Source organism: Aethalodelphis obliquidens, unplaced genomic scaffold (genome assembly GCF_003676395.1).
Source record: "Aethalodelphis obliquidens isolate GAN/ISIS:26980383/991018 unplaced genomic scaffold, ASM367639v1 scaffold40, whole genome shotgun sequence".
Taxonomy (NCBI): domain Eukaryota; kingdom Metazoa; phylum Chordata; class Mammalia; order Artiodactyla; family Delphinidae; genus Aethalodelphis; species Aethalodelphis obliquidens.
In genome coordinates, this window is record NW_020837984.1 from 16,042,858 (window position 1) to 16,069,640 (window position 26,783).

Here is a 26,783-nt window from a genome sequence, read left to right on the forward strand (position 1 = left end):
TCCTGTTGCCCACTCCAACTTTCCCATCTCTTCAATAGCCACTCTGCCACCTCCTGTGCAGTGGCTGTGGCATGCCACTTGGACTCTTGATGGCCAGGGAGAGACTGGCCTGCTCCCCTCCCCTCTGTGGGGAAGAGCTATCTCCCCATCTCAGCCCCAGGACTGCAGTTGGACACCCCGGCTCTAGATGTCCGGCGCTGAGGCCCTCTTGAGTCACGTGGGGGCTGCCCCGGAGGGTGCAGGGGATGCAAGGTGCTACAGGATGGAGAAGCTACCAAGGGTATAGGGCATGTGATAGAGCATTTGGGCTCAGCCCTGCCAGACAGCTAGCTCCAGCTGCCAGCCTCCTGGATCCCCAGACTTCCCTGTCCACATGCCCTCAGCATCTGGCTCGTCGAGTCTTACAAAATGGCAAACTGGACCCTGCCCCCTACTGAGAGAAGTTGGAGGAGCCCCCTCCTCCAAGCCCTTTGCTCTTGTCCCAGATTACATGCACTCAGTCCCATGGGACCTTCTCTGGCATTGGTTTCCAAGTGGAGTCCTGAAAGGCAGCATTAGCAACACCTGGGAACTTGTTAGAAATGTCAATTCTCAGGCCCCACCCCAGACCCGATGAAGGAGTCTCTGAGGGTGGGACCCAGCAGTCTCTGCCAGCCTTCCAGACGACTCTGCTGCATGCTCACGTTTGAGAACCACTGCCCTAGAATCTTCTCTAGTGATGTTTTGGGACCAGGCAGAGGGAAGGCCTCCTGGGTGGGTCCCAGGCTAGCATGGCTGGGGCCAATAGGCTGGAAAGTAGTTTGGGGGCGTCAGGGAGCTGCAGGGATCTTAGGGTCCCCCTCACACCCCCCCACCGCTCAATAGCCCTTGAATCCCTTTGTTTCTCTCTAGTGCCCCCACCCATCTAAGCCACCACCCTCCCTGCCTGAACCCCTGCAGTAGTTTCCTAACTGGTCTCCCTCCACCCACTTCTGCCCCCTCCAGTCTCTTCTCCAGGTGGCGGCCACAGTTAGCTTGCTGAAATGCAGACTCAGCCATGCCAGATCCCTCTCTCACACGCCACTGCACCTCCTACGTGTTCTTCAAAGCATGATCGAAATTGTAATTTTATGTTTGTTTGTGTAGATTACCGTTTTGCTCTAAATGTATCCTCAGCCCCTAGCACCTAGCCCCCGGCCTGTCATGCAGAAGGCACTCAGTCAGTAAGTGCTTGTTGGATGAATGAATGAATGAATGCACAATCTATTCATTTTGCCTCTAGCAACCAGCCCAGGAAAGAGCCCAGAAGGGAAGCTCTCTGGATCTTTGCGCCCACTCTCCGGGACCTCGGTCCCATCTCCCCATGGTGGCCACTGGCTGGCCTCACGGAGGATGGAGGTGGGGGGGGGTACCCCCGGGATAGGGCTCCAGCCTGGACGTCGGTGCTCCTGAGTGGCAGCCACAGCTCTGCTCCAGCTTTGTGGCTGCATGACTCCTGAACGGGCGACTCTCACGGTCTCCGTTGTGTCCCATCTCCCTTCTCTGTGCCTGGCCCACACAGATCCCTATGCAATCGTCTCCTTCATGCACCAGAGCCAGAAGACGGTGGTGGTGAAGAACACCCTGAACCCCACCTGGGACCAGACACTCATCTTCTACGAGATCGAGATCTTCGGTGAGCTGGCCAGCATCTCCGAGCAGCCGGCCAGCATCGTGGTGGAGCTGTACGACCACGACACCTATGTGAGTGTGCCCACCTTCCTCCCCTGAGCCCTCACTGCCCACCCTCTCCAGGTCCCCGGGGAGATGCTGCTGTGAGGGGTGGGTCCCCAACGAGATGGGAGTTCCCCAAGGCTGGGGCTGATGGCCTCTCCCCCAACCCCACAGGCAGTGGTGAAAACTGTTTTAGAGTAATTAAAAATGAATTGCCACATGTGTGCTGTGCCCACGGCAGAGAGCGGGTACAGATCTGGCAAGGGTGCTTGGCTGTGGTCAGGAGCCTGGGTTTTCTCTGCCTCTAACTTGCTTATAAGACCCCAGGTCGGTCCCTTCTCCCCATCCGAGGGCCGCTTTGACTCCACACACGGTTATCAAGCACTTGTGCTGGGCTGGGTGGCCCCTCATGTGGGGTGTCCCGGCCAGGTGGGAGCCGGGGCTCAGGAACCACCAGGCAGGGACTCCTCCAGGGAGCCAGTGTGAGGTGCAGGCGGGGCCCTCTCTGCAGGACTGTCGCACAGCACAGAACCGCTTGTGCTGGCGGGAAGGCTCTGTGGTCGTGCCCCCCAAACGAGGGCCACTTGCCGTGTGTGCTGAGAAACCGAATTTTCATTGTGTTTTAGTTTTAATCCATTAAACTTTAAGTAGCCACAGGCGGCCGGTGGCTCCAGTATTGGACAGCACAGCTCTGAAAGGTTCCCAGGAGGGAGAGGGCTGTGGGCTGGAATGTGCGATGTGGGAAGACCCAGGCCCTGGTGGAAATGGGAGATTGGGGTGTTGGGATGAGGCAGGGGTGTTAGCACAGCACGGGGGCCAGTGGGAGATGGAAGGATGGGGAAGGCAGGCAGGGAAGGAGGAGAAAGGAGTACGAGGCCAGGGGAGCGGGGAGAGTGGCGGGGTCAGGGCGACATGTTACAAAGGAGGGGTGGGATGCTGTTGGAAGAGAGAGACTGTGTCGGCCGAGGGGTGTGTGGCCAAGAGGCCCTACCTGGGTTGGGGGTGGCAGTAGATGAAAGGGGAGGGGCTAGGGCTTCACAGATGCTTCCAGAAAGAGTTGCCATGACTGGAAGGGAGAGTGTGGTGACCAGGGGTTGGGGGAAGGTGAGGCTGATCAGGGCGCCCCACTGGCTGGTGGTGGGCAATGCGGGCCTGGGCTGGGGAGGCTGACCCGTAAGCTCTGCCCTTAGAAGGAAGAGCTGGCTCCGTGGGGGCCGAGCAGCTGGAGGAAGGGTCTTTTGGGGATTTGCGGGGGAAGAGCTCAGGACCTGGAGCTTTTGGGGCAGGAGGAGGTGGGAGGTGGCAGGGCCTGGAGGGGGGCCAGGGCCAGGGGACTTTGCAGAAGCAGGTGTGACTGCTGGTGCAGGGCGGGCAGGAGGCCGGCAGGACGCAGCCTCTCTCTCCCAAGGGCACCTCACCTCCTCGTCACAAATGGTACTCTATCCCCTTTGGGCCAGTGCCCGGGAGGGATCCCGGGGGAGAAAGCCATGGCCTCTTCTGGGTGGGTGGGCCCCAGGGTCCTGGGGGAGAGCAGAGCTGTGCTCATTGATAATATAGTCAAACGGGGCTGTACCTGTTGGCAAATATCCATTGCCCTGAGCTCCTGTTGTCCTGGCGGCCTGGCCTCTGTGAGGACTCCCCTCCCCGAGCCTCTCCATGACCCAGCAACTAGAGGGCAACGATGGGCCCAGAGGAGCCTCCAGGACCCCTCCCAGTGCTGTGGCTGGTGACCACTCTGAGTGGTCTATGCTGGGCTGTCACCCGCTGGTGTGGGCATTTATGCAGAAGCTGGTGGCCACTCCAGGATGGCTCTCGGCAATGTCCCCAGCAGTGATGTGACTGCAGGTGGGGATGCCTCCCAGTCCTGGCCTGGGTTTCTCCAGATGAGTGCCTTGGGCGGGCCACCAAGGCTTACGACAGCTGTGGCATCATCTGGCCGAGACCCAGGTTCTGTCTGCGGCCCCTGCCCTTGGGGAGCTAACCACAAGGTCGGAGTTCACCGGTCTGCAAGCTCACTCTATCCTCTAGTCAGTGGGGAGCCATGGAAGGCTCATGAGTAAAGGGAACGATAAGATGAAAACATCATTTTAACAAGACTCATTTAATTGGATGAGCGTGATCACAGTCTCCCCATGTGGAGACTGGGGAGATTTGAAGGTGAAACGAACAGGAGATACACATTCCTGGGAAATGTCAAACACCTCTCCTGCTGAGGGCATTAAAGAACTGCTAGGAGGCTGTCACTCTCGTGTCCAATGGGCTTAGAGCCTGATTACATTAAGGCAAGGTGAACGCTCGTTGGACATACAAAGGGACTTGTGGAACACGATGGGAATTCAGCATTAACAATAGTGGCAGGAGGCCACTCGCATGCTGCCCTCGCATCCCCCTGAGGGAAGCAGAGCTCACCGTCTGCACCAGGGGCTGCCCTGACTTCTGAGGCCCTTCCGAGTTTGGGAGGCCAGCTGTAGGTCTGGTGACTGCTCTGAGGCTGCCAGAGCCCTGGGCGGGGGGACGCTGACTTTTCTCTCTCTATGCTCGGTCTAGGGTGCAGATGAGTTTATGGGACGCTGCATCTGTCAGCCGAGTCTGGAACGGATGCCCCGGCTGGCCTGGTTCCCGCTGACCAGGGGCAACCAGCCGGCGGGTGAGCTGCTGGCCTCTTTTGAGCTCATCCAGAGAGAGAAGGTGAGGCTGGTCCACGTCCAGATCCAGGAGGCCCGGCAGAGAGCTCCTGGTGGTGGAGGGTGAGGGCCCAGGCAGGGGACGGTCTGATAGAGGGGAGGGGGCTTAGCTACATGCTTCTTCCCCCACCAAGGGCCTGCACTTAGTGGAGAGCACTGAAGGGCCACCTCTGGATGTGGGGCCTCCTGCTGGAACCGATCTTGCCCATCTTTTCTGAGCCCCAAATCAGGACACGATCAAACACTGGGGCGGAAATCTGAACTGTGTTATTACGTCTGAGTCCTCTGGCCATTGGATATATTTTTCTCTGGGTTATATCCTGACGTGGTTTCTGGAAGGGGGACCTCTGTGAGCTGGCTAGGGTGCCTGATTGTCCGGGGCAGGGGACTCCAGGGACAGGTGAGGGCAGGACCCCTGTTGCAGTGCTGGCTCTACCATAGCCTCAGCCAGCCGATTCCCCGCTGTAAAATAAGGGGTTTGGATTAGAGCCCCATCTTCAAACTTGCTCTTAGTGGGATGTGAGCCCCAATATGGAAGCCGGCTAGAAGTGAGGCTACTCTGGCTGAAGTGTCTGGAGGGGACACGGCACACTGCCAACCTGGCCTCCCCTGCACTCGCTTACCAGGCACCTCGCAGGAGTCCCTAGTCCGCCAAGGAAGAGTCTGCGAATCCCTGGACTGTCTGATCACAGACATGTTCCATGAGTGTCATTTTGTGGTTGGAGATGTGTTTACCTGGCCAGGGCAGAAAGGTGGTGGGGCCTTGGGTGACGGGCACCTAACCAAAGCTCTTTTTCTTCACCCAGCCGGCCATCCACCATATCCCTGGTTTTGAGGTAAGCCTCGCTCTCACTTTTGCTTCTTCAAACTTGCCCCCTCCCGGTGTTTGCAGCCCCCTCCCAGGCTAGGAAGGGGAGCAGGTGTACACCACCACCATCCTGGCTTCGAGCCAAGCAAGGCTCGGTTGGGGCCACAGGGGCAGGGTGGGTAGGGGCTGGGGTCCCTGCCCAGCTCTGGCTTTCCCGCCCTTCTCCCCTGAGAAGTCCAAGAATCACAGACTCAGATGGAAGGGACCTCATGGTCATCCAGCCCAGTGGCTCTCAGCGGGGCTACATGTTGGAATCCCTTGGGCAGCTTTAAAAATCAGCAGTGCTCAGGCCCCACCCTAGACCAAGTGAAATCCCATCTTTCAGGGTGTGGCTCAGGCCTTCGTATCTCTCAGAGCTGCCCAGGAGGTTTGAATGTGCAGCCTGGGCTGAGAACCATCGACTTAGGCCAGTAGTTCTCAGCGTGGCATCACCCGAGGTATTGTTAGAAATGCCAAACTTGGGTCCCACTTCAAACCTACGAAGCCAACTCTGAGGGCAGCACAGAAACCTGGGCGTTGTCGAGCCCTGCAGGGGATGCGGACGCGCGCTCACGTTTCAGAAGCTCTGATTCAGACCGTAGTTCCCAACTCAGTGTTCCCACCAAGATCCGGTTTTATTTCCTCTACTAGTTATGGAGACTTCATTCCCTTTGCCCTGCTCCCCTTCCTTCTCCTGGGGGTCATGAAAAATGTAAACCTTTTACTGGTACCCAGGCTAATCTGATTCAGGAATCCTCTGCCCGGCCAGGCTCAACTGCAGCTTTGAGAAGTGGTCGTTTGGGCTCTGTTTGGGTGCTTCTCCCCTTATGAGGGTGGGAGCCCAGGCAATCTGCAGACAGTCCTTACAGTACAAGCCCTCCTTGCCCCCTGCCCCCACTCCACCCTCTGCCTCTCCTCCCACCCCTTCTAGTCTCTCTCCCTCTCCCTTTCCTGCTCCCTGTGCGCTCCAAGCTTCTGCTCTCAGCTCTGCCAGCCCTGGGCATGTAGGTTGCTTCTCCTTGGTTCTCCAAGTCCACATCTCCAGCAGTGGCTCCAGGGATTCAGGCCTGACTGCCTCCTGGGGCTGTTACACAGGGTCCGGGACCTTCCCAGCACCTGGCTGCTAGTCATTCTCCTTTCTCCTGTCACTTCTAGAGATGCCTGGGCTCCAGGTTTACGCTTTGGCCTCTCCCACCACTCCCTCTGCATCAACGTTTGTTGTACCTACTTTCTCAGGGACCACGTAGAGGGCGCGTCTGGGAAGCACATCACCCTCACCCTAGATGGGAAGTGGTTTCTGTTTGCTCCTTGTAGGGAGACATCTGGCGTGTTGATCTCTGCCCCAGCCTAGTGGTCCTTGTCACTAATGGTAAACTTTTACTCTCCTTCCTCTCCTCCCTCCACCATCTCCTGGATGTGGACTGTTCCATGGTGTGGTCCAGGTGCAGGATACATCAGGGATCCTGGAAGAGGTGAGCTGGCCCCTCACAGCTGTGGCCTGTGGCTGGGGATAGGTGGGCAGAGGCAGAGGGAAGATGAAGGCCATGCCCTGGAGTCTTCCTGGTTCCTGGTACTCCAGTGTCCTCTGTCACGTGGACCCCTGTCTGGATTTAATTTCCCACACTCTGCGTGGATCCGGGGCTGCCTGGGGTGTGTCCTGGTGTGAATCTGGCTCTTAGGTGGATTGCTGCTAAGTTGGAAGCCACATTTGCCCAGACCCCTGGGACAGCAAGGGTCTCAACCGGCTGAGTACCAAGTGGCATGTTTTCAAGAATAGAATGTTCCTAAGGGACCAGAGTAGTCAAGGAAGCCTTGCTGGTGGAGGTGGCGTTAGCCGAACATTGTCGTAGCGCTTAGGAAGAAGGTGGGGAACGTGCCTCTGGCCCAAGGGACCAAGCACCAGGTTGGGGCCCGGCTGCTTTAGGGAACGGGGCAGGCTGGGGATTCCTAGCTTCTGGGAGAAGTTTGGGGTTTGTATCCAAATGGAGCAAGGCTATGCCCTTTGCTCTGCGGGATGAGAAGCCCATTTCCTTATGGCCTCCTGCACATCTGTGAGCAGGTCCTCAAGAGTGAGCTGAGGCAAAGGCCTGGGCAGAGAGACAGGAAGGAGAGCCCTGGTCAGATGGGGGTGGGAAAAGGGCAGCCACTTACTGCCGTCAGGGAATCCCCAGGCTGCGAGCGAACACCATTTGACATTTTCAGTGCAATTTGGACTTGAAGTGCAGGGTCAGGATGTGGGATCCGCCGGCCCCGCGCCCCTTACCTCACTTCCTGCAGCTCCCAGACCGAGGTGGGGTCCGCCAAGTGAGCTGGCCGCAATTGCGCCTGACAGGCAGCCTCCTGCTTCTGGCTGCAGTTGCGAAAGACTGCCGATTTGGAAAGGGGACGAGAGTCCTGTCCAGGGAAGCAGCACGGAGCCCTCTCTCTTGATCGAGAGCATTCTGTGGCCAAAACCCACAGCCTGCTCTGAAGAAGACCCAGCCCAGGGATGAGTTATTAAAAAAAGTTAAAATCCTTAATAACTGGATTTGTAATATATAACAGTGAAGGCTCAGATTCCAAGAGCAGGGATCTGGCTGTGGTCTTGTTGTCAGGAAGCAAATCAAAATCTGCAGCTTTGGGGCCAGAGCCTGACGAGGGCCAAGTGCCCTGCCGCAGGGCCAGCCGGCCACAGGCTGAGGCGGGTGTGGGTCAGCAGGGCCAGAGGAGAGCAAGTCCTGGGGGTCTGCTGGGCACAGGGCTGGGCCAGCACGTTCAAAGGGTCCCAGGCCCAGTAGGATGGATGGAGGATCAGCTGGTCCAGGGAACCACCCCAGAAGGTGACCTGGTGACCCCTTTATCCCCAGAGGGCTCCCGCCCAGGCCCTGGGGCCCAGAGCTCAGCCTCTTTCTTCCCCTGCACTTGAAGGCTAAGACTCATGCCGAGGTCCTGCGTCCTATTTGGTTTTAAGAATCCCCAGGGGCGGGGTGGAGGCAGGTTAGTCTTGCTGCTGCTGCCGCTGGTCCTGCTGGAAGCCTGACGCCTTAGCAAGATTTTTCTGTCTTCTTTGCTGCGGCCGAGCTCCTGCCTGGTATCCCTCATTCAGCCCCCTCCAGACTCCCGGCCTGATCCCTGTGAAGGGCGCTCCAGCCATCCTGGAGGGCTTTGAAAAGCCATGCCGGGAGCTTAGCTTCTGGGCCACTGGCCACGGGGGCCCTCAAAAGTCTGGGAGCAGAGAGGACAGATGGGTGTGTTGGGAAGCCGTCTGGCTGCAGAGAGGTGTGGAGTGGGGAGTGAGGGGCAGGAGAGACCAGCTAGGAGGCTTTTGAGACAGATGTGGTGATGAGGGCCTAGGCTAGAGAGGGAATGGAGAGGGGCGAGTGACTCTGAAGCATGGTGTAAGGATGGCCTCTTCGGTGGGGACTGCCTTCCGGCCAGCACACAGCCCACGCCTGTGTGGGAGACAGTGTCATGGATGAGGTGAAAGGCATCTACCCGGGCTGAGCTCTCCTAGAGCAGATGGAGGACAGTAGGGATGGCTTCCTGGAAGAGGTGACTCTGAGCTCTCTTTGGGGGTCCAGGTGGCAGTGCCTCGGGCTGGGGGTGCATGTCACCGCGTGGGGCCAGTTTGGTGGGCAACAAGATTTCCCCTCCCCCAGGCTGTTTGCCCACCTGGAGCATCTCTCTCCAGGGGCTCTTGGTCGGGAAGGGGGACTGTTGCATTGTGTCTTTGAGGCTTTGGTGTCTGGGAGACCAGGGTCCTAAACGGGTGGAGGGGAGGGTTTCTTTCCAGCTCCCAGCCTGTCTTTCTGTCTGTCACTTGCTGTTTCCCCTCTTCCTGAGCCTTTCTCTTCCCCTTGTCCAGCTCTCCCTTCGCATTTCCCTTTTCCTCTGTTTGCTCCTTGGCCCAGGCTCCCTCTCTCCCTCCTTCTCCCCGCCTCTTCTGAGCCCTCTGTCTCGTTTCTTTTCCTTTTTGTCTGGAGAACAAAGGCGGTCTGCGCTGCCAAGGGGAATGAGTTCAAAGAAACTGCAATTTTAGATTTCCTGAGAAATGGAGAGTGCACAGGCATGTGTGAGTGTGTGCAACTATGTACACTCACGAGAGCATGCACGCGCGCACGCGCGCGCACACACACACACACACACAGCAGAAGAGATGATGGCAGATTCTTTAATAATTGAGGGCTCCTAGGATGTGGAGCCTGTGCAGAGGAAGACCCCATCTGGGAACCCTTTAGGTGGGAGCAGGGGCTTGTGGTCCTGAGCACCTAAGGGGGCGTGGTTCGGAGTATCACCCTTGGTTCTGATGCTCCTGTCACGCTCCGTGGAGGCATGCCCTGGTTGAAAGGAGAGCGTCCTCTGTGGCTTTTTTGCTGTGAGTTGGGGGCCAACCAGATGTCACTCCATCCCCTTCCTAATCCAGGCAACAGGCTATGGCTTTTAGTCTGAGATGTACATGAGGTACTCTCCGGCACTCCCAAATCCTCCAGAAGGAAAAATTTGGTGTTTTGCAATCAGGAGAATAAGCCCAGTGGTCCCCCATCCCCCATCCCTCCCCCAAGGCTTTAATTTAAAACACTGTTTTTCCTGGGAAGTGTAATTAGAGCAGCATGCTGTCCCTAACGAGCTGGGTGGGGCAGGCAGACAGTGGAGCCCTCCCAGCCCGCCTGGCTGCGCGCACATGGAGCTCCCCGCGGAGCTCGGATCTGAGTGTCCAGAGGGTCACCTGACTGTGCCCTGCTGTGTGAGGAGGGGGTCTGTGGGCTACCGGTGGCAACACTGACCTAGGTGGCTGGAGGGGCCTGCCCACACTTGCCCCAGCCCTGGGAATGCACGTCTGTCTAGTGTGGTGGCCCCTGGGACCGGGGGAGGAAGCCCCCCTCATGGCTCAGGGGCCTCAGTTCCCTGTACTGAACTGGCCAGCAGGACGGATAGATGAAAGGAGGCAGGAGGTGGATTCTGCTTAAGGTGGGGAGAGAGCCTCATTTGTCCTTGTGTCCTTGTCCTCTTGGTCTGAGCTGTCTCGGTAAGCGCCCTGCACACCTGTAGAACCCCGTCAGTGTAGCAGCCCCACGTCTGCCCTGCGTTCAGGGTGGGTGGGGAGGAGCATGGAAGGCATGGACCCCGCCACGGAAGGGGTCATCTTATTAGCCTTCTATTGTGTGGCTGCCCCTGAGCTCTGTGATCCTCGGAGTCCCCCGGCACACACGGGACAGTGAATCAGGATGTCCTGGCGGTGCTTTCAGTCTACACCCACCCCCTCCCAGCCTGGCAGTGCTGATAGGGGTCGCTGCAGCCCACCCCACTGAGGGTCACTGTCCTGGAAGGAGATATCATGCCTCTCAGATGGGCTGGACCAGAAAAAATTGAGAAACTTGGGCACAGGAGTGGCCATCGGGCTGGTGTCACAGGACTCCCAAGCGTGATATGTGGGATACCAGTCAGGACCTTGGGCAACCAGAGCCCAGGGTTGCTTAATTAGAGGTAAAAGAAGTCAGAGAGTAGGGTTTAAAGAGTTTCTGGAGTGGTTGGGGAGATTTTCTGGAGGATGTAGAGTTTGACCTAGGCCCTGGAAGATGTGGTAGATTCTGGAAGATGACAAAGGAAGCCCCTTCAAACAGAGGGAGGAATGAGCGGGCACGGGGAAAGGAGGGGCTGGTGAGGATGCAAGACTGACACAGGCAAGAGCGTTGGGAAGGATGGGAGAGTGTTGGAGTCGGTTCTTTGTCCCCCATCCCCCTGTCCGTTCGCCCTCTGCCATCCCTCCCTCCCTGCCTTCAATAATCTGTTCGTAAGCCTTTATTTATTGGACAGGGGATATAGCTGTTGTCCCCGTGTGCAGAATTGCTGGTTTCACAAGGGACACAGACAAATGAACACAGAAATGACCCAGCGTGATGTGTCTTTCAATGGGACAAGTTGCTCTGGGAACCGTGGGGTGCTTAACTTAAACCTGTGGCTCCAGGTTAAGTGGACATGAAGTCCACGTAGGAGGTAGCCAGATGAAGTGGGCAGAAGAGCCTTTCAGACAGAGGGACCCGTGAGCTCCAACCTCACAGGTACAGAGAGTGTGGTACCTCCTGCAACCTGCTGGCGTTCAGAAGTGGGGGCGCTGTTGAGCGTGGCTGGGGAGGTGGCCCATCACTGCCTGGGGTCCCGGAGGGGAAAGTTGGTGGTGAGAGGCGAGACCAGAGAGGTCAACAGGAGCTAGAAGATGAGGGGTCTTGGAGGCTGCGTCACGGAGTTTGGACTTCATCCTGAGTGGGTGGGTTTTAAACAGAGTGGCATTCTTAGAAAGTCTTCCCTGGCTGCAGAGTACAGCATACATTCATTGGAAGGGGATGTGCAAAACCAGATGCAAGAGATCACTTAGGATGAAGCTGGTGAATCCAGGCAAGAGATGGTGGTGACCCAGACCCAGGAAAGAAGATGGGTGGGTGGGCCTGGGGGAGATTTAGGAGACAGAGCCCTAAGGCTTGGGGATCAATCCAGGGGAAGGAGAGTCAAGGGTGGTGTGGCGTTTTTGGCTTGGAGATCTGGGTGGATGGTGGGGCTGGATTCTGAGATGACATTTGAAGAGAGCAGGTTTTTGGCGGGGGGCGGGGGGTGGGATCTTAGAGAATCCAGTTTGGGACAAGCTCGGTGTGAGAGGCCAGGAGGACACATGGATGAAGTAGCGGTAAGGTTGGAATGTGAGTGTGGGGCTTAGGAGAGATGTTTGGGAGCGGAAAGCCTAGGGGAGGGATGGGCAGAGGAGCAGCAGGGAGGCTGCCAGGGAGACACAGCCAGCGGAGGGTAGAGAGGGTGGAGGGGCCAGCGGTAAGGAGCTAGACAGACGGCTTTAGGCAGGACGACGAGGTCAGCTGGCCAGATGCTGCTGAGGTAGGGAGAGAGATAGGCGCCTGTGAGTTTCCTCTGGGTTGGGCTACAAGCAGGTTGTTGTTAATTTTGGAGAGAGAAGTTTCCAGGGAGGGGGTGCAAGGGGCGGAGCGAGTGCACTGGGCAGAGGGCTGTGTGGAAGCGGGGGAGAGGCAGGGGATGGAGGCAGCCTTTTTCAGGAAGAGAGAGAGGAGAGGGTGGCAGGCTGCAGGAGAGGACACAGAGAGAAGGTGTGGATGAGATACCGTCTTGAGACTGTCTTTAAATGCAAGGAAAACATCCAGCAGATAGTGTGGAAAATTGGGGCGCACTGGATGAGACCGGGTTAGGGAGCCAGAGCACGTGGCGGCGTAGATGTGCAGTGATAATGAGAGGTGCCTACAGGCGGGGCGGTGCGCACAGTGGGGAGGGGACAGAGGACTTGGTAGCAGCTGGCAGGTGTAGGGGAGCCCCTGCAGAGGCAGGGATTCTGGGGAATGGCAACAGGGTGCAGGGAGCAAGGATGTCCTGGGACCCCTGAGGACGGCATGGTGGATGGAGGTGGCCTTGGGATGAGACTGGGGGCCTTGTGCCTCATAAGCTGCCCTGCGGATGCGCCTCTAACCGCTGTCTCTGCTTGTCTCTCCCTCCTGCCGGCCGGGCCTGGCGCTCCACAGCTGTGTGCACCCGCCGTCTTCCTCCAGGGCCTCCTGCAAACGGTACTGGAGCCCAGTCTTCTCCAGGTTCTTGGTCCCTGTCTTCCTCTGTAAGCAGGTTCCTGTGGTGGGGAGCCTGGGCGTCTGCACAGAGAGAGGAATATCCTCACAGGGGACCTGGAGGAGCCCAGAGGGAAAGCGGGACGTGGAAGTGAGGGACAAAAAGGAATCAAAGGGACACTGCCCAGAGTCTGGGGACCAGGAGAGGAATGTTCTAGGGGAAGTATATTCATGAGGTTCCCTGGGTGATTTCAGGACAACATTGCAGCCCTATGAGAAAGGCTTGGTCTTTCTGCCTCCCCACCCAGGAGCCCGGGGCTGTTCCCTCCCTGACCTCTTCTATTTGTCCCTTTCGTCATGGGCTTTTGGCCCTGGGTCCACTGTGGGTTGGGCATCAGCCTTGAGTAGGCCACCAGCAGGCCACCAGCAGGCCTTCAGGCATAACCTTTTTCAAAAAGAGGCGACCCCTGCTGCACAGCTGTTGCAGTAGGTGGCCTTGGAGTGCCAAGGTTGGACGAGCAGCCAGGCCACCACGGGCTCTGCCTCCAGCCTCCAGGGACACCATTCACGTGGACTGTGACGTGCACAGCACCCCTGGAGTTGTGCCCGTGGCAGCCCTGCTCATCGCTCTTTCTCCTGATGGCGTCCGCTACTCAGCCAGTCTAAAAATATCATGTCACCTGCATTGTGGGTCCGGAGGAAGATGATGAATTCCTTCACTCTGTGCTCTGGGGACTTAGGGATAGTTCTGAAGCCAGCGTTGTTTTGAGAGGTGCCTCTGATGGCTCAGCTCTGCTCAAGTCCCTGGGGGATCACCAACAACATGAGTGACGGAAACAGTGGCACCACCAACAATACAGTGTTCGTTTTAGTCACTGCTGTTTATTAAGCACCTTCTATGTGCCAGAAACCCTTTATATTTGTTCTCTTGTTAAATTCTCAGACAAATTTTGTAAGAGTTTCGTTATCCCGGATTTTCATGTGAGGGTACTGAGTCACAGAGGTTGAATAATTTTCCCAAGGTCAAATAGCTGAGGAGCTGCAGGGTTCAGACTAGGACCAGGGTCTGGTTTGATTCTAGAAATGAGCTTCTTACCACCACAGGTCACGAAGCGTAGCATCATCAGTGTGTCATTGGCAGGAGTGACAGCTGGGATTGGCTGTGAAGTGGTGAGGCAGGAGGAAGCTGGTGTGTTTCAGTCCTCCAGCTGCTCCCACCGTCTGCGTCAGAGCATCTGTAGGTGGACGCACCATCCTTTGAGAAGGAACCCAGAGCAAGTCACTCGGAGAATGAATCCAACGATTCCATCGTTTATTAATGCAATTACCTGAGGCAAGCTCTGTAAAGCACACAGCACAGCCCTTGTATCTATAGTTAACATTTCCTGAGCGTCAGGGCCTCCATGTACGGATGTGCAGGTTGTGCACTGCGGAAGAGCCCTGGGTCTAAGGGCGTGCGATTTCCAGTGCAGACATCATGTATTTTAATTTTCCAGTAGGTGGCAGTAAAGTGTCTTGTTCTAATAAACTAGTAAACTATGATGATTTTCTGACGTGGAAGTTAAGAGTTTTAAGAAAGGGTCATCCTTCTCTAGTTGTCACAGAGGTGCCATGTGGGCTTCTATTGAGAGTTTACATGCACCAGGCACTCTTCTAAATGTTGTATTAACTTCTCCAAGCCTCCCACTAACCTTCAGAGGTTGATAGTTTTTAATAATCACTTTATAGATGAAGAAAATGGAGCCACAGAGAAGTAAAATAACTTATTTTACTCAGTAAGTAGTGGAGTCAGGATCTATACCCAGAGCCCGTGTTTCTAACCACTGTCAGACTTGGTAGTTGTCTAATCCACAGTAATACCTGCCTCCATTGCCCTGCCTGCTTCCCTATGTATTTCTTCAGGACTCTTGCCCAAGTCTTTTTGGCAAACCCATAGCAGGTAGGGTTGTCACAGGCCACGCTCATCTCTGGTCCGTGGTGTGAAGGAGCCTCCCCAGTAGGCCCTTTGGTGCCCCTGGATGGTGGGCCTTGCTGTCCCCTTCTCCTATTTGTAAATACCCCCTCTGGCCCACAGTGCAAGCATTCTGTTCAGATGTGTCACACCTCAGGACAGGTGTGAGTTTGGGGCTGGAGACGGAACACCAGGGCGGGTGGTAAGTCGGGAGGGTCTGAGCCAGGAGGCAGGAGAACCAGGCTAGCAGGAGGGCATGTGGTCCTCTCGGGACTGAGAGGGGCTGAAGTGGACGTGTCAGGTTGGACGGGGCAGTGCATGTGTGTGCACGTGTGTGCACAAGTGTATGTGTGACAGGGACGGGGTCACCCTGAGCAGCTCGTGGGTGGGAGGAGGGGTGCCCCGGGGCTTATTTGAAACAGGATCACCTGAACCCGGGGCCAAGGTGCTAGAATTGTGATCCTGGAGGAGATGGTGCCTGAGGAACTGACTTTGCTCTCTCATTTCTGTCTGCCCACTTCTGTGTCCCCGCTGCTCTGTTTCTGTGTCTCTCCACATGTCCTTCTTTCCATCCCGTCTGTCCTCCTTTCTTGTCTTTCCGCCTTGGTCTCCCTCCTGCCTTTGCCTCCATTCTACCTGCTGCCCTGCAGTCGGAGGACACGGACCTACCCTACCCGCCACCCCAGAGGGAGGCCAACATCTACATGGTCCCCCAGAACATCAAGCCTGTTCTCCAGCGAACCGCCATCGAGGTGAGCCCGCCCCCGTGGTGGGGTGGGGACTGTGGGCAGCCGGGCCCTTCCTCTTCCTGGCCCAGCCTTTCTGGGGCCTGGGGCCTTCCCAGCTGCTGTCCTCACTCCGTGCCCCCAGATCCTGGCGTGGGGCCTTCGGAATATGAAGAGCTACCAGCTGGCCAGCGTGTCCTCCCCCAGCCTGGTGGTGGAGTGCGGGGGCCAGACCGTGCAGTCCTGTGTCATCAAGAACCTCCGGAAGAACCCCAACTTTGACATCTGCACCCTCTTCATGGAAGTGGTGAGCCCGACCTCCCCGCCGTCCCCTTCCGGAGTCCTGGTGGTTAGAATTTCCTTGCGGCCTCAGGCGGCCTGGGGTCTGGCTCCCTGCGGGATCCTGAGTGGGTCACGGCATCGCCCCCACCTCATTGGAGAATGGGAGGAAATGCTCTCTCCTCCCTGGAGGAGTTGAAGCCTGCGAGCAGTGCAGAGGGGGCCAGCTCAGCCCCTCCTCCTCAGATCCTGAGTCCACGGAACTCCCAAGGACCCATCCGTGGCTGTTTCCCCGCTCAGGGCCGGCCTCAGCCCCCCCGGTGCTCCCTGCCAGGTCTCTGAGCTTCCAGGATTCCTCCAAACCTTCCAGGACCTGGTCCTCCCCCAGCCTGGGCCCCCGCAGAGGGGCTCGCCCCCGCGGCCCTCAGGCCTCAGCTCCCTCCAGCAACCTGGGCTGCCTGGGCCTAGTGACCAGAGTAAGGCAAGTCTGAGGAAAGGAAAATGGTTTGCAAGATGAAAGTACTATAGAAATTCCAGGCCCAGTGGCTGTCAACAGGAGCCTCCTCCTGGCTGAGCCAAAGCCGCCACCGAAGGAGAGCATATAAATTATTTCAAGTTGTGTTCAAAGTGCTTTTAGGGTTGGGGGGAGAAGAATCTGGGTCTGGAAGCCAACTCTTGAGTATCCACTTGGGGGGGTCTGTCTGCGAGAAACGTTGAGTCCCGGGCCAACTTCTCCCTTCTTCCCTTCCCCGGCCAGTGAGGGTTCAGGGAAAGTAGACTTGTTTTAACTTTAGGCTGAGCTGGATGTGTTTGGAAGGTAAAACTGTGAGGGAGAAGTCGGCTTCTGCATACAGCATCCAAGAGGCAGACAGAAGGGGCGTGTGGCTTCTGCTCCACTGGCCAGCTCCTGGGCTCGGCAAACCACCCGTTTGGATCGCTGGCTCTTGGGGGTTATGTGTGGGTTGAGAGCATTTTCTGCACCTTGGACTTGCCCTGGGAAGAAGGGCTCGCCTTCCTCTGAGACCTCCCAGAGATGGGGTCAGGCTGCTGCCCAGAGCTTCCCTCCCCCTCCACCCAGATGCTGCCCAGGGAGGAGCTCTACTGTCCCCCCATCGTGATCAAGGTAATTGATAATCGCCAGTTTGGCCGCCGGCCTGTGGTGGGCCAGTGTACCATCCGCTCCCTGGAGAGCTTCCTGTGCGACCCTTACTCAGAGGAGAGTCCGTCCCCACAGGGCGGCCCAGGTAGGGGAGGGGCTGTTGACGGGGGCGGGGAGGCAGAGGGGGCTGGGACAGGTGGACTTCCCAGCTTACCGGGCCCTGAATGAGACGACCGGAAGGATGGGTGGGAATCTCGTCTCCCTCAGGGCACCGTCTGGCCCTGGGCTGGGCCCCCCAGGAGAGGTTGGGGGGGTGGATGCTGAGGTGGGGTGTGGTGCGGAAAAGGCCGAGGGAGAGGGAGATTCAGGGATCAGTGGGATGAAGAGGGAGCTAGAGGGAGAACTGGGGAGACGGGGAGCGTGACGGGATCCGGGAGAGGGAAGGATGGCTGGGAGGAAGAGGGAGACATGGAGTGAAAAGTGTGGCAAGACAGAGGGCCGAGTCTTGTGTCTCAGGAGGGGTGAGCCCCTGAGGGAGCCCCCTCTCAGGCCTGGACACTGCTCCCCCTACAGATGACGTGAGCTTACTCAGCCCTGGGGAAGATGTGTTGATTGACATCGACGACAAGGAGCCTCTCATCCCCATCCAGGTACGATGGGTCCCCGGGGACAGACACTGGCTCCTTCCAAGAGCTGGCTTGCTTGCCCTCTCCCTGCCCCTTGCCCTCCCTTCCTTATCACACGGCCTCCATAGGACACTCTCTCTGCAGCCTGGTGGCTGGACACCTTACAGATGGACGGCCCCCGTTAGGAGCTTTCAGTCTGGTTGGGAGCAGGTTGGGGGTTGCAGGGGAGACTGTGTGGTCTTCTGGTCAAGACCCAATCATTTCCCCCAAAGCATATGAGAAAAATGGCCCCACTACCTGGAGGGCGCTCTCCTGGAAATCACCCAGGAAATCAGGGTGGAAGGAGCGAACGAGAGAGAAGGAGGACAGGGTGGGGAGTGACCGGTAGCCTCTGGGGTGCCCCAGCCCCATCGCCTTACCCAGCTAGGGCCCTCCTTGGGGGCAGATTCATCTATGGGCTTGTGCTCTGTGGCACCTGGCAGGCAGCTTGAAGGAGGGGTGTGTGTCCAAGCCAGTGGTCCCTCTCACCCCATTGCCTCCACCTGCAGGAGAGGAAGGGGGCCAGGAGAGGGGCCTTACTGCAAGGGTGTCCAACCCTGTCGGCAGGTAAGAGGCAGCCCCTGGCTATGTGCTCCACAACAGGGCGAGCTGGTGACCCGGCCACCAGTGCCAAACAGCATGGCAAGAGGTCTGTGGCATCTCTTATTGAGGGGGGAAGCGCTCTCTTCACCTTGGGCCCTGGGCTGGCTCAGGATCCTGTACCGCTGAGACCACCCAGTCCTTCCTGCAGTGGAGATGGAGAAAGACCTCACTGTGGGCACCAGCCTGCAATAGCTCTGTTCCAGGTTGTCACCCTCTGTTCCAGGTTGTCACCCTCCGCTCAGCTTCTCTTGATTCTGGCCGCATCCCAGAGCTTCTGGGCTGCCCGGAGGCAGAGCCTCCCAGCCCGTGTAGACAGTACTTGTGCTCAGGCCCACAACCTGTTTGTTCACTGGGGAGGGGGTGGCATTTTGGGAGGGTTTTATTTTTTTCTAAACCATCAGTCAGATATTAGCCTTGAGAGCAAGAGAACAAACTTGGGTGTTGGGTTGGGCTCGGGGTCCTCGAGACTCTCCCCGAGATGTGCTTACAGGGGCTTCCCTCTGACATTCAGGACTGATTTCTGCTTCCTTCTCACACGCTCATCTCCTTCACCTTTCTGCCACTTCCATGGGGACATTTCTGCTGTTCAGTCCTGGGCCTCGCTGCTGCTGAGACAAGAGCTTCATAGCTGCTTTACAGTTCTCTGGTGCTAAGCGTCCTCAGAAGCCCCCAGCTCTCCGTTCCTCCCGCCTCTATGGCTCTCCAGGGCCCCACCCCAGCACGCGTTCTGCTGGGAGCACCTTCTGGCCAGCTCCCAGTCATTCTTTAAGACTCAGCCTAGGTGTGGCCACCTCCTTCCAGGATTCTGCCCTGGCTCCTCCACTTCCTCTGCAAGTCCTGTCTCTATCTTGGCCACTGCGCTTGCCTTAAGTCGTGCAGCATCTTTCCTAGACTAGGCTCAGGGAAGTGACTAGGGCTCATTCCTCTTTGTGTCCCCAGTGACCAGCACAGGGCCTGACTTAGAGGAGGTGTTCGAAGAAAGTCTGCCTGGGTGGATGGGTAGATGGATGGATGGATGGATGGATGGATGGACGGATGAGTGGATGGATGCATAAGTAGTTGGGTGGCTGGGTCGATTACCTGCCTACTCTCTGTAGGGGTCTAAGGAGGAGCTTCTCTTGACTGGGGAAACCCAAATGGAAATTGCAAATACACAGAATTCAGCTACGCTCAAGGCTAGTACCTTCTGGCCTGGGTGGGTGTTCATAGCTGAATGAGGCAGCTAATTAGCCCCAAGCTCCGGGCGCCCAGTTCTGGCTCCCGCTTCCCCCACCCCCGTCAGCGGGCCGTCTGAGTCTGTGCAGGGAAGCGTAGCGCTTGCCCAGCAGGATTTCCGTTCTGTGTGTGCTGCCCTCAAAGTGTCTACAGACTCAGATGGGGAGGGACTCTCTTGGGTCCTGCTGGCTACAAGCACAACCAGAGGCAGACGGTGAGGAGGCCCAGGCTGGACGTCCTCACAGCGTTGACATGAGTGAACCGGGGCCCGGGGTCTGAGCCAGAGCAGGGGCTGCACTCTTGGTGGGAGCATGCGGCTAGAGCTGCTGGCCGGGCAGAGGGCGGGGAGCTGAGGTTCGGGCTGGTGGAGGCATGCCCGCGCGGGGAGGGCCTGGGCTCACAGGACCTCGGAGGTCGGTAGGGAGAGGAGGAAGTGAAATCCGCCTGCTCTGGTGGGGGAGGTTTGGACCCTGCCCTCATCGAGCTCCCTGTCTGATGGAGGAGACATAACCCTATTCTCAAGGAGCCCCGAGGCCCGCAGGGAGATCAGTCCCAGTCTTCGGGAAGCCCTGTCCTGATGGGGTCTGCTGGGGGCTTGGGGAAAAAGCAATTTTGTATCGTGCTTTTCTCTGAGATCGTTGATCCGATCTGGCTGGCTCAGGAGATCCTTCCCTCACTCTGTCTTGCACATCTCCTGTGCAGGACTTGGGAGGACCGGGCATCTTGGGGCTGATCCAGGAGGCTGTGGGTTCCAGATCCAGTGGTTTTCCAGATAGTTCTGGCTGGGCTCTTGTCCCCTTACCCCTTCCCCAGTGCAGATAGGAGAGGGATGAGAAGGAGGGATGAGAAGTCTGGCAGAACTTGGATTTTGCTGGCTCGTGTTTGTGCGGCCCGTGTCTCTAGGCCGCCCGTGTTGTTCCCCCCCATCATGCGGCCCCTATCGCTGTGCTCACCAGCTCTGGCTGTGGACCCAGCAGAAGGCTCCTCCCCAGCTCCAAATGCTCTCTTGCCACATTCGGCTTCTGTTTAAGTCCCTCCCGTCTCCTTGCTCAGTTGCCTCTCCTCTGCTGAAGAACCTTGTCACCATCGTCCGCCAGTGTCTGGGATGAGCTGCCACACACTAGAAAAAGATACCCCAGACTTGCCTGATGCTCATGCCATTGGCTGACAACCACGGCCAAGCATTTCTCAGGTTTCTAGAAATGTTTCAGTGTCTGTCAAGAGTGGCCAGTTCTAGAGATGATCTGAAATGGATGTATGAGGCAGATCTGTCCACTTGGCCTTCTAGGCCTTGTAGGTGGGCACCTGTCTCTGGGAGTAGGGAGATGCCTGGCCTCCTGGACTCTTCTCTGTGGTGGGGGCTGGGATGAGATCAACTCTCGCATGGCAACCCCACAGTGTATTCTTGGTCTGTGTGGCTGTCTTTGTGTAGATTTTAGTGCCGTAGTCTGGGGATGGTGGCAGTGTGGGTGTGTGCGGTGTGTGTGCACATGAGTGTGCGTGAGAAGTGAGGTGGGGGGCTGGGAGCAGATATGTGCGCAAGCGTAGTGGTGGTGCTGCAAGCATCGTGGCCTTGACACCTAACTTGCTGAGGGCAGGCTGGGGGTGTCCTCCGAGAGGGGCACAGAGGTGTTTCCTTCCGTCTAGTGCTCTGCTTGAGATAAAGGATATATTCATTTTTCTCTGATTATAAATATATGTCCATTATATAAAGTTTGGAAAATATAGAAAAATAATGAACAGATAGGTGTTGCCTCCAGCCAGGAGCACGCTGTGAATGAACTGCTCCCACCGTGGCCTCCTCTGTCCTTCCCTTCCCCCCAGGCTGCGCTCTCTGTCTCTGATTCTGCCTCTGAGTATGAATCGGGCTCTATGTTTACGTTTCAAACAAACTTGGGGTCTTTGTCGACTAGTCTGCTAGTTCTTGGTGTTCTGATGATGAAAATGGGAAGAGAAGCAGTGCAGGAGCGCACCCAGAGTGGGCTTCCCACCATTTCCTAGGGGGTCCTGAGGCTCATGTGGAGGTGGCACCCCCTGCCCATCCCACGCATCACCGACCTTCAGGTCAAGGGTGACGCTTGCCTATCATTCTGAGAGATCACCCTGGGTAGGGGTCTCCTCTTGAAGTCAGGCCGTGGGTGGAGAACATGTGTGTGTTGAGGAGGGATAAAGGGGAAGAGCGCTCTCGGGAAGTCTTCCCTCTGGCTGACAGAGAGAGGAGGGCTATGTTGCAGATCCAGATGAGATGCACAGAGTGATAGCAAAGCAGTGAATGCTTGCTTAGCAAGGACACCAAGATCTTGGACTCTGGGCCCTACAAGGTCAGCGTGGGTTAAATCATCAGGAAAGCTTCTCCCAGGGGGCTGGCGAGAGGGGTTGGAACAGCAGAGGGGAGAGGAGGCCTTTCCTGGTGGGCAGAGGAGCTGGGGCAAAGGCTTGGTGGTGGGAGGGGTGTGTGTGTGTGTGTGTGTGTGTGTGTGTGTGTGTGTGTTGACAGCATGTGTGTTGATTGCATGTGTTTGATGGTGCACCGTGTGTGTGTGTGTGTGTGTGTGTGTGTGTGTGTGTGTGTGTGTCTGATGGGCCTGGGAGGCTGTAGGGGAAACTCAGGCTAGCGTGCAGGAGGCATCAGAAGGCCTGCTCCCCACACCCGTGGGGTGGGGTGGGGTGGGGTGGGGTGCTGGGGCCGGCTGCTCCCCGGCTCCCAGCTCGGGCTAATTTTGAGCCACCTGCTCCGGTTTTAGTCTCTGGGACGCCGTGAAGGTGGGAACGTGCTCCCAGAACTGGAGCGGCAAATTATGTCCAAATCCCAAAGGGGAACATGTAATTTCGGAAGCTGGCCCAGACCTTTGGAGCACTATGTTTAGCTTTATTTTTTCTCCCTCTTGCACTGGTGAACTGCCGGTTTCCCTCTCACCTTTCTAAAAACGAACTGTATTAAAAATAACAATAAGGCTTCTGTGAGGTTCAGGAGGAGAACAAGAGGGGCAGAGCTACTGCCTGGCTGGGCCAGTCTCTGGGCAGCTGGGGGCTTCACATGGAGTTCATCTGGTCGATTCCAAGGGCTTGGCCTCCTGGGGAGTCTCCCAGAGCCCCCTGCCCCAGACTCAAAGGAAGAGAGGGTCCCACTGGTCTGCTCATCCCTCCACCATATCCCCCAAGCCTGCCTTCCTGGACCGTTTGCTCTCTCTTAAACTGGCAGTGCTGCTTTATTTCTCTACCCTTCACACTTGCTGTCTCCTCTGCCTGGAAGGCATCTCCTGGCCTCATCCACCTAGACTGGTACTCGTCCACCCACAGCTCCGTCACCTCCTCTGGCACTATTGTAGTGGCCCCTGAAAAAGTCACCCTACCTTCAGTCCTGACCCCAACAAGGCCCTTCTGGACCCTGCACCCTATACATTATGGATTCACTGTACTAGGAGATTGCAGGCAAGGATCTGATGCCAGAAAAGAATGCAGCAAGGTTTCTGTAGTATAGGGGTGGCGTGTTTATGAGACTCTGAAAGCTCCCCTGGTTTGGGGGAAGCCACATGATGCCCTGGTTTTGTCCTTGAGGACAGAAGACTCAGAAACCTGCATTGGTTTAGGAATAGTGCCCAAGCAGGGGTTGGTGTGACTCAGTTGTTAGAAGAAACCACCAGGGATGGTGGGGAGCTTGGAGTATGTCTGAGGTCAGGAAGTTTGAAAGGCAGGGAGGGCATGTGAGAGTGGCACGGAGTCAGTGGTGCCCAGGGCAGTGAGAAAGCAGGCATGAGACAGGTATTGGCTGAGCCCCTCCCACGTGCCTCACCTTGTCCTAGGTGTGCATGGCCTTCACGTCATCCATACTCGCTGCTGCTCTGTGACAACACACGGCTTTGTTCCCATTCTCCAGCTGGAGATGCTGACTCAGAGAGGTCAGGGGGCTTGTCCAAGGTCACGTAGCTGGTAAAGCAATGAGGCCGGGATTCGGAGCCACACTTGTCCAACTCCAAAGCACGCATTTCTCGCACAACTTTTGCAGCCTGTCGCTAACCAGCGTGTTTAATTTGTAGCTTGCAGACGGTCTGTCGGGCTTCGCCCCCACTAACATGGCGTCTTCTCCATCCAGTCGTCATGTATGTATTGTTTACCTATTTGTGGGCACCTTGATTTTCCCGGGGGGGCTGAGTGGGGGTAAGGAGTTAGGAAGGGAACAGAGGAGGTGGGGATGGGAGGGGAAGAAAGGAGTTTTCTGAGCCCTGGCAGAAAACAGTTACCTGTCCTGTGCGGTGATGGAGGGGCAGGGAGAAAGCTGAGGGAAGATTTGCAGAAACAGACATCCCTGAATTATCTCTCGGTGCATCCTGGGATTTACCTTAATCCTGTTTCCCTGCATGGGGTAGCATGGGCCAGTGGAAACAGGGAAGTCTCTAGACCCTGACCGCTGGGACGTGGGACACAAGAGGCCTCTGTGGGCAAAGGCAGATTGATTTTCTCTACTCCTCCCAGAGGCATGAAACGTGTGTGACTGCGGAAACCTGGCTGTCCCCAGCAGATTCTGAGAGCTCTGCTGGGGCCCACAGTTCACTCCTGCATTTGCCAGGAGGGATACTTCTGTCCTCCTGGGCTGATTCCTTAGGTATTATCTTTATGGGTCGAGGGTCCTTCAACATGCACTCATGAAGTCAAGGGGAGCCCCAGACTTGTAGGGGGGACATAAGAGATAGGACTTGCTGAAAGTTAAACTCCATTCATGGTGCCAAGAGGAGGCATTGCTGTGTTGGGTGTTTTATGGCTTCTAGGCAGAGGCAGTCTACATTTTAAATATTTTCTGATTTATCTATTGTAGAAAATATAGAAAACACAAAAAAGTGTAAGGCAGAAAGTTAAAACCACCTGTGTTCCTACCAGTTGGAGATAAGCACTGTTAAGACTTTGATGTGCCTACATTTTTAGATATCTCTTATGCGCACGTGCATACTTTTATTTTTTTACAAAATCAAGATCATATTGTACTTTTTAAAAAATCTGCATTTTCTTGTACTTAAAATGTATTATAAATGTTTTTCCATGTCTTTATATTCTTTAAAAAATGGTTGCATGTCATGCTGTTGTATGGACATCTATAAACTATTCCCCTATCATTGGACATTTCATTTCTTAATTTCCACTATTGTCTTATTTTTTGTCCCTTAGAGGAGTTATTTTTAGTTTACTTTAAATAGGTCTAGTCCATTTCTTGTTAAGTTATTCCTAGGCATTTTATAGTGTTTGTTGCTGTCTGAATGGAATATCTTTTTTTTTCTTATGACTTTGTATAACTAGCTATTGCTAGAATATAGAAAAATAATATTTTTGTATATTTACTTTGAAACAGACTCTTTGTTAAGTACCTTTATTACTTCTGACAGTGGTTAATTGATTCGGTTGAGTTTTTCAGGTAGATAAGATTGTCTTCTTCAAACAATAATAAACATGTCATTTTCTAATAGTTATACCTTATTCCTTTTTCCAGAATGACATTTGATAATGGAGTTGCTAGTGAGCAAACTTATTTAGTTACTGATTCTAATGAGAAGGTCTCTGTCATTTTTCCATTATGATAACGATTGGTAGTTTCGGATAGATATTCTTGATTTTGTCAGGTTGTGTCCTGTATTATTAGCTTATTAATAACTTAAAAATTAGATATGGAAGTTTAATATTGGGCTGGCCAGAAAGTTCGTTCGGGTTTTCCCATCACATCTTATGGCCAACTGATATTATCCAATGGCATTTGGCATTTATCAAGATGATCATTTTGTTTTCCATTGTCCGTTTTATATATATATATTTTATACACACACACACACACACACACACACACACACACACACACTCTCATATATATGTATGTATAATTGTCCTGCATTCCTGGGGTAAACCCAAATGGGTCAATTGGTCATGGTATTATCGTTGACTACAATTGAAGTCCTCTTATGCAGTCCATCAAGATAGGTAGTTGGTTGGCTAATTAAAGTCGGTTAAATAGGGACTCATTAAAAGTCAAATATAAGTACCACGAACATTTCTTTTTAATCATATCCATGTATCTTCATTTGACAGTCATTTGACATGTGCCAAGACCTCTTTGAATTTGGATCTGCTATTCAAATGTCATGTTGTCTTTCCAGTATAAACCACATTCATAATGCATTAGCTATGATTTTTCCTTTAGGTTTATTAAAGTTTGATGAGCTCTTAATGATAGCTGCAAAAGACTCTGAACATGGAGTTTTTTTTAACATTTCAGATCCCCCTCACCTTTTTGTCCACCTCACTCAGACTTAATTTTCATAATTAAAAAAAAACAACATTAAGTTCATTTTCATAGATAAAATGCCCTTTCTTTTTAAATTCAAATTTTATATAGTTTTATAATATTTACTTATTGATCTAATTACTGTATTAGTACAACTGGCATAAACAGATTTGGGAACAAACAATTAACTCTTGGTAAGCATACAGCTCATCTGCTGGGAGCTGCAGTGGATAAATTAGATTAGCTGGAGGCTTGCATCTACTCTGGACCTTAGATCGTTAGCAGAGAGAATGGGTAGCATTTGTTAATCTTGGTTAAGGGGAAGTTTGTAAGGATAACATCTAGTATATATTACTGAGTTAGATTTGTTATTATTTATATGGGACTTTTGCATCTTTATTAATAAGTATTACTTTTAGGTTGTCTTTGTTAGGTTTTGATATCAAGGTTATAATAGTTTTATAAAATATTTTTTGAAGTGTACTCTCATGTCCTGTGCTCTTGAACAGTCTCTGTGGCAGGAGAATGATTGTTTAAAGGTTTGAAAATACATGAGAGCCATTCTTTATGAATATGAATTATGCAAGTTGAAAATTACATGATATAAACATTTTAATTGTCTTGTTTTATGTATAAAATGTGTAATACTGTGAATCAATCTACATTTAAAAAATGGTTAACAGTCATGAAATTTAAAAGGTGGTGGCCAAATGAATTGTATTTATGATTTAGCTGGTAAACAGGATACCCATCATCTTTTTTTGAAAATGGTGTTATATGATGTGAGTTTTGAATTTTAGGAGATCTTCAGGAATGCATACCTTATACAAGTGTATAAGATGCATCTGCTCGGTACTCATTTGTAAGACTGGGCCTAGCACCATTTTTGGGAGGGGATTCTTTGATCATTTTCTACTTCTTCAATCAATTTAGTGCCTTAGATGTCTTCAGATATTGCTTATAACATTAGTATAGATTTATACATATTACTATAATAAAAGAAAATCCTTCTGTATCTGTTCTGTTTTTTATCCTCATTTCTAATTTTGTAATTTATGTTTATTGTTTGTTTTTTTTTAAACTTCATTAGGCTTAATAGCATTTCATCAATTTTATGGTTGTTTTTCATCCAAAGAACCAGCTCTTTAAATTTTTTTGATTCTTCTGTGTACTTTTTTTCCGTTTTTTTTTTTTTTTTTTTTTTT

General features: G+C 54.3%; 1 protein-coding gene across 26 annotated transcripts in view; it reads left to right on the forward strand.

The window, feature by feature from the left end:
- Nucleotides 1–26,783, forward strand: part of DYSF (dysferlin) — a 223,145-nt gene that overhangs the window by 135,844 nt on the left and 60,518 nt on the right. For 8 of the 26 annotated variants that reach the window (XM_027131979.1, XM_027131983.1, XM_027131988.1 and 5 more), the window contains 8 exons: nt 1,541–1,722; nt 4,240–4,380; nt 5,183–5,212; nt 6,666–6,695; nt 15,378–15,479; nt 15,598–15,759; nt 16,810–16,975; nt 17,404–17,480. In XM_027131979.1, the coding sequence (XP_026987780.1) occupies nt 1,541–1,722; nt 4,240–4,380; nt 5,183–5,212; nt 6,666–6,695; nt 15,378–15,479; nt 15,598–15,759; nt 16,810–16,975; nt 17,404–17,480 (890 nt within the window). Of the gene's footprint in view, nt 1–1,540; nt 1,723–4,239; nt 4,381–5,182; nt 5,213–6,665; nt 6,696–12,737; nt 12,780–15,377; nt 15,480–15,597; nt 15,760–16,809; nt 16,976–17,403; nt 17,481–23,350; nt 23,414–26,783 lie in introns of all 26 variants that reach the window. The other 18 variants (XM_027131963.1, XM_027131965.1, XM_027131977.1 and 15 more) reach the window with 6 other exon arrangements.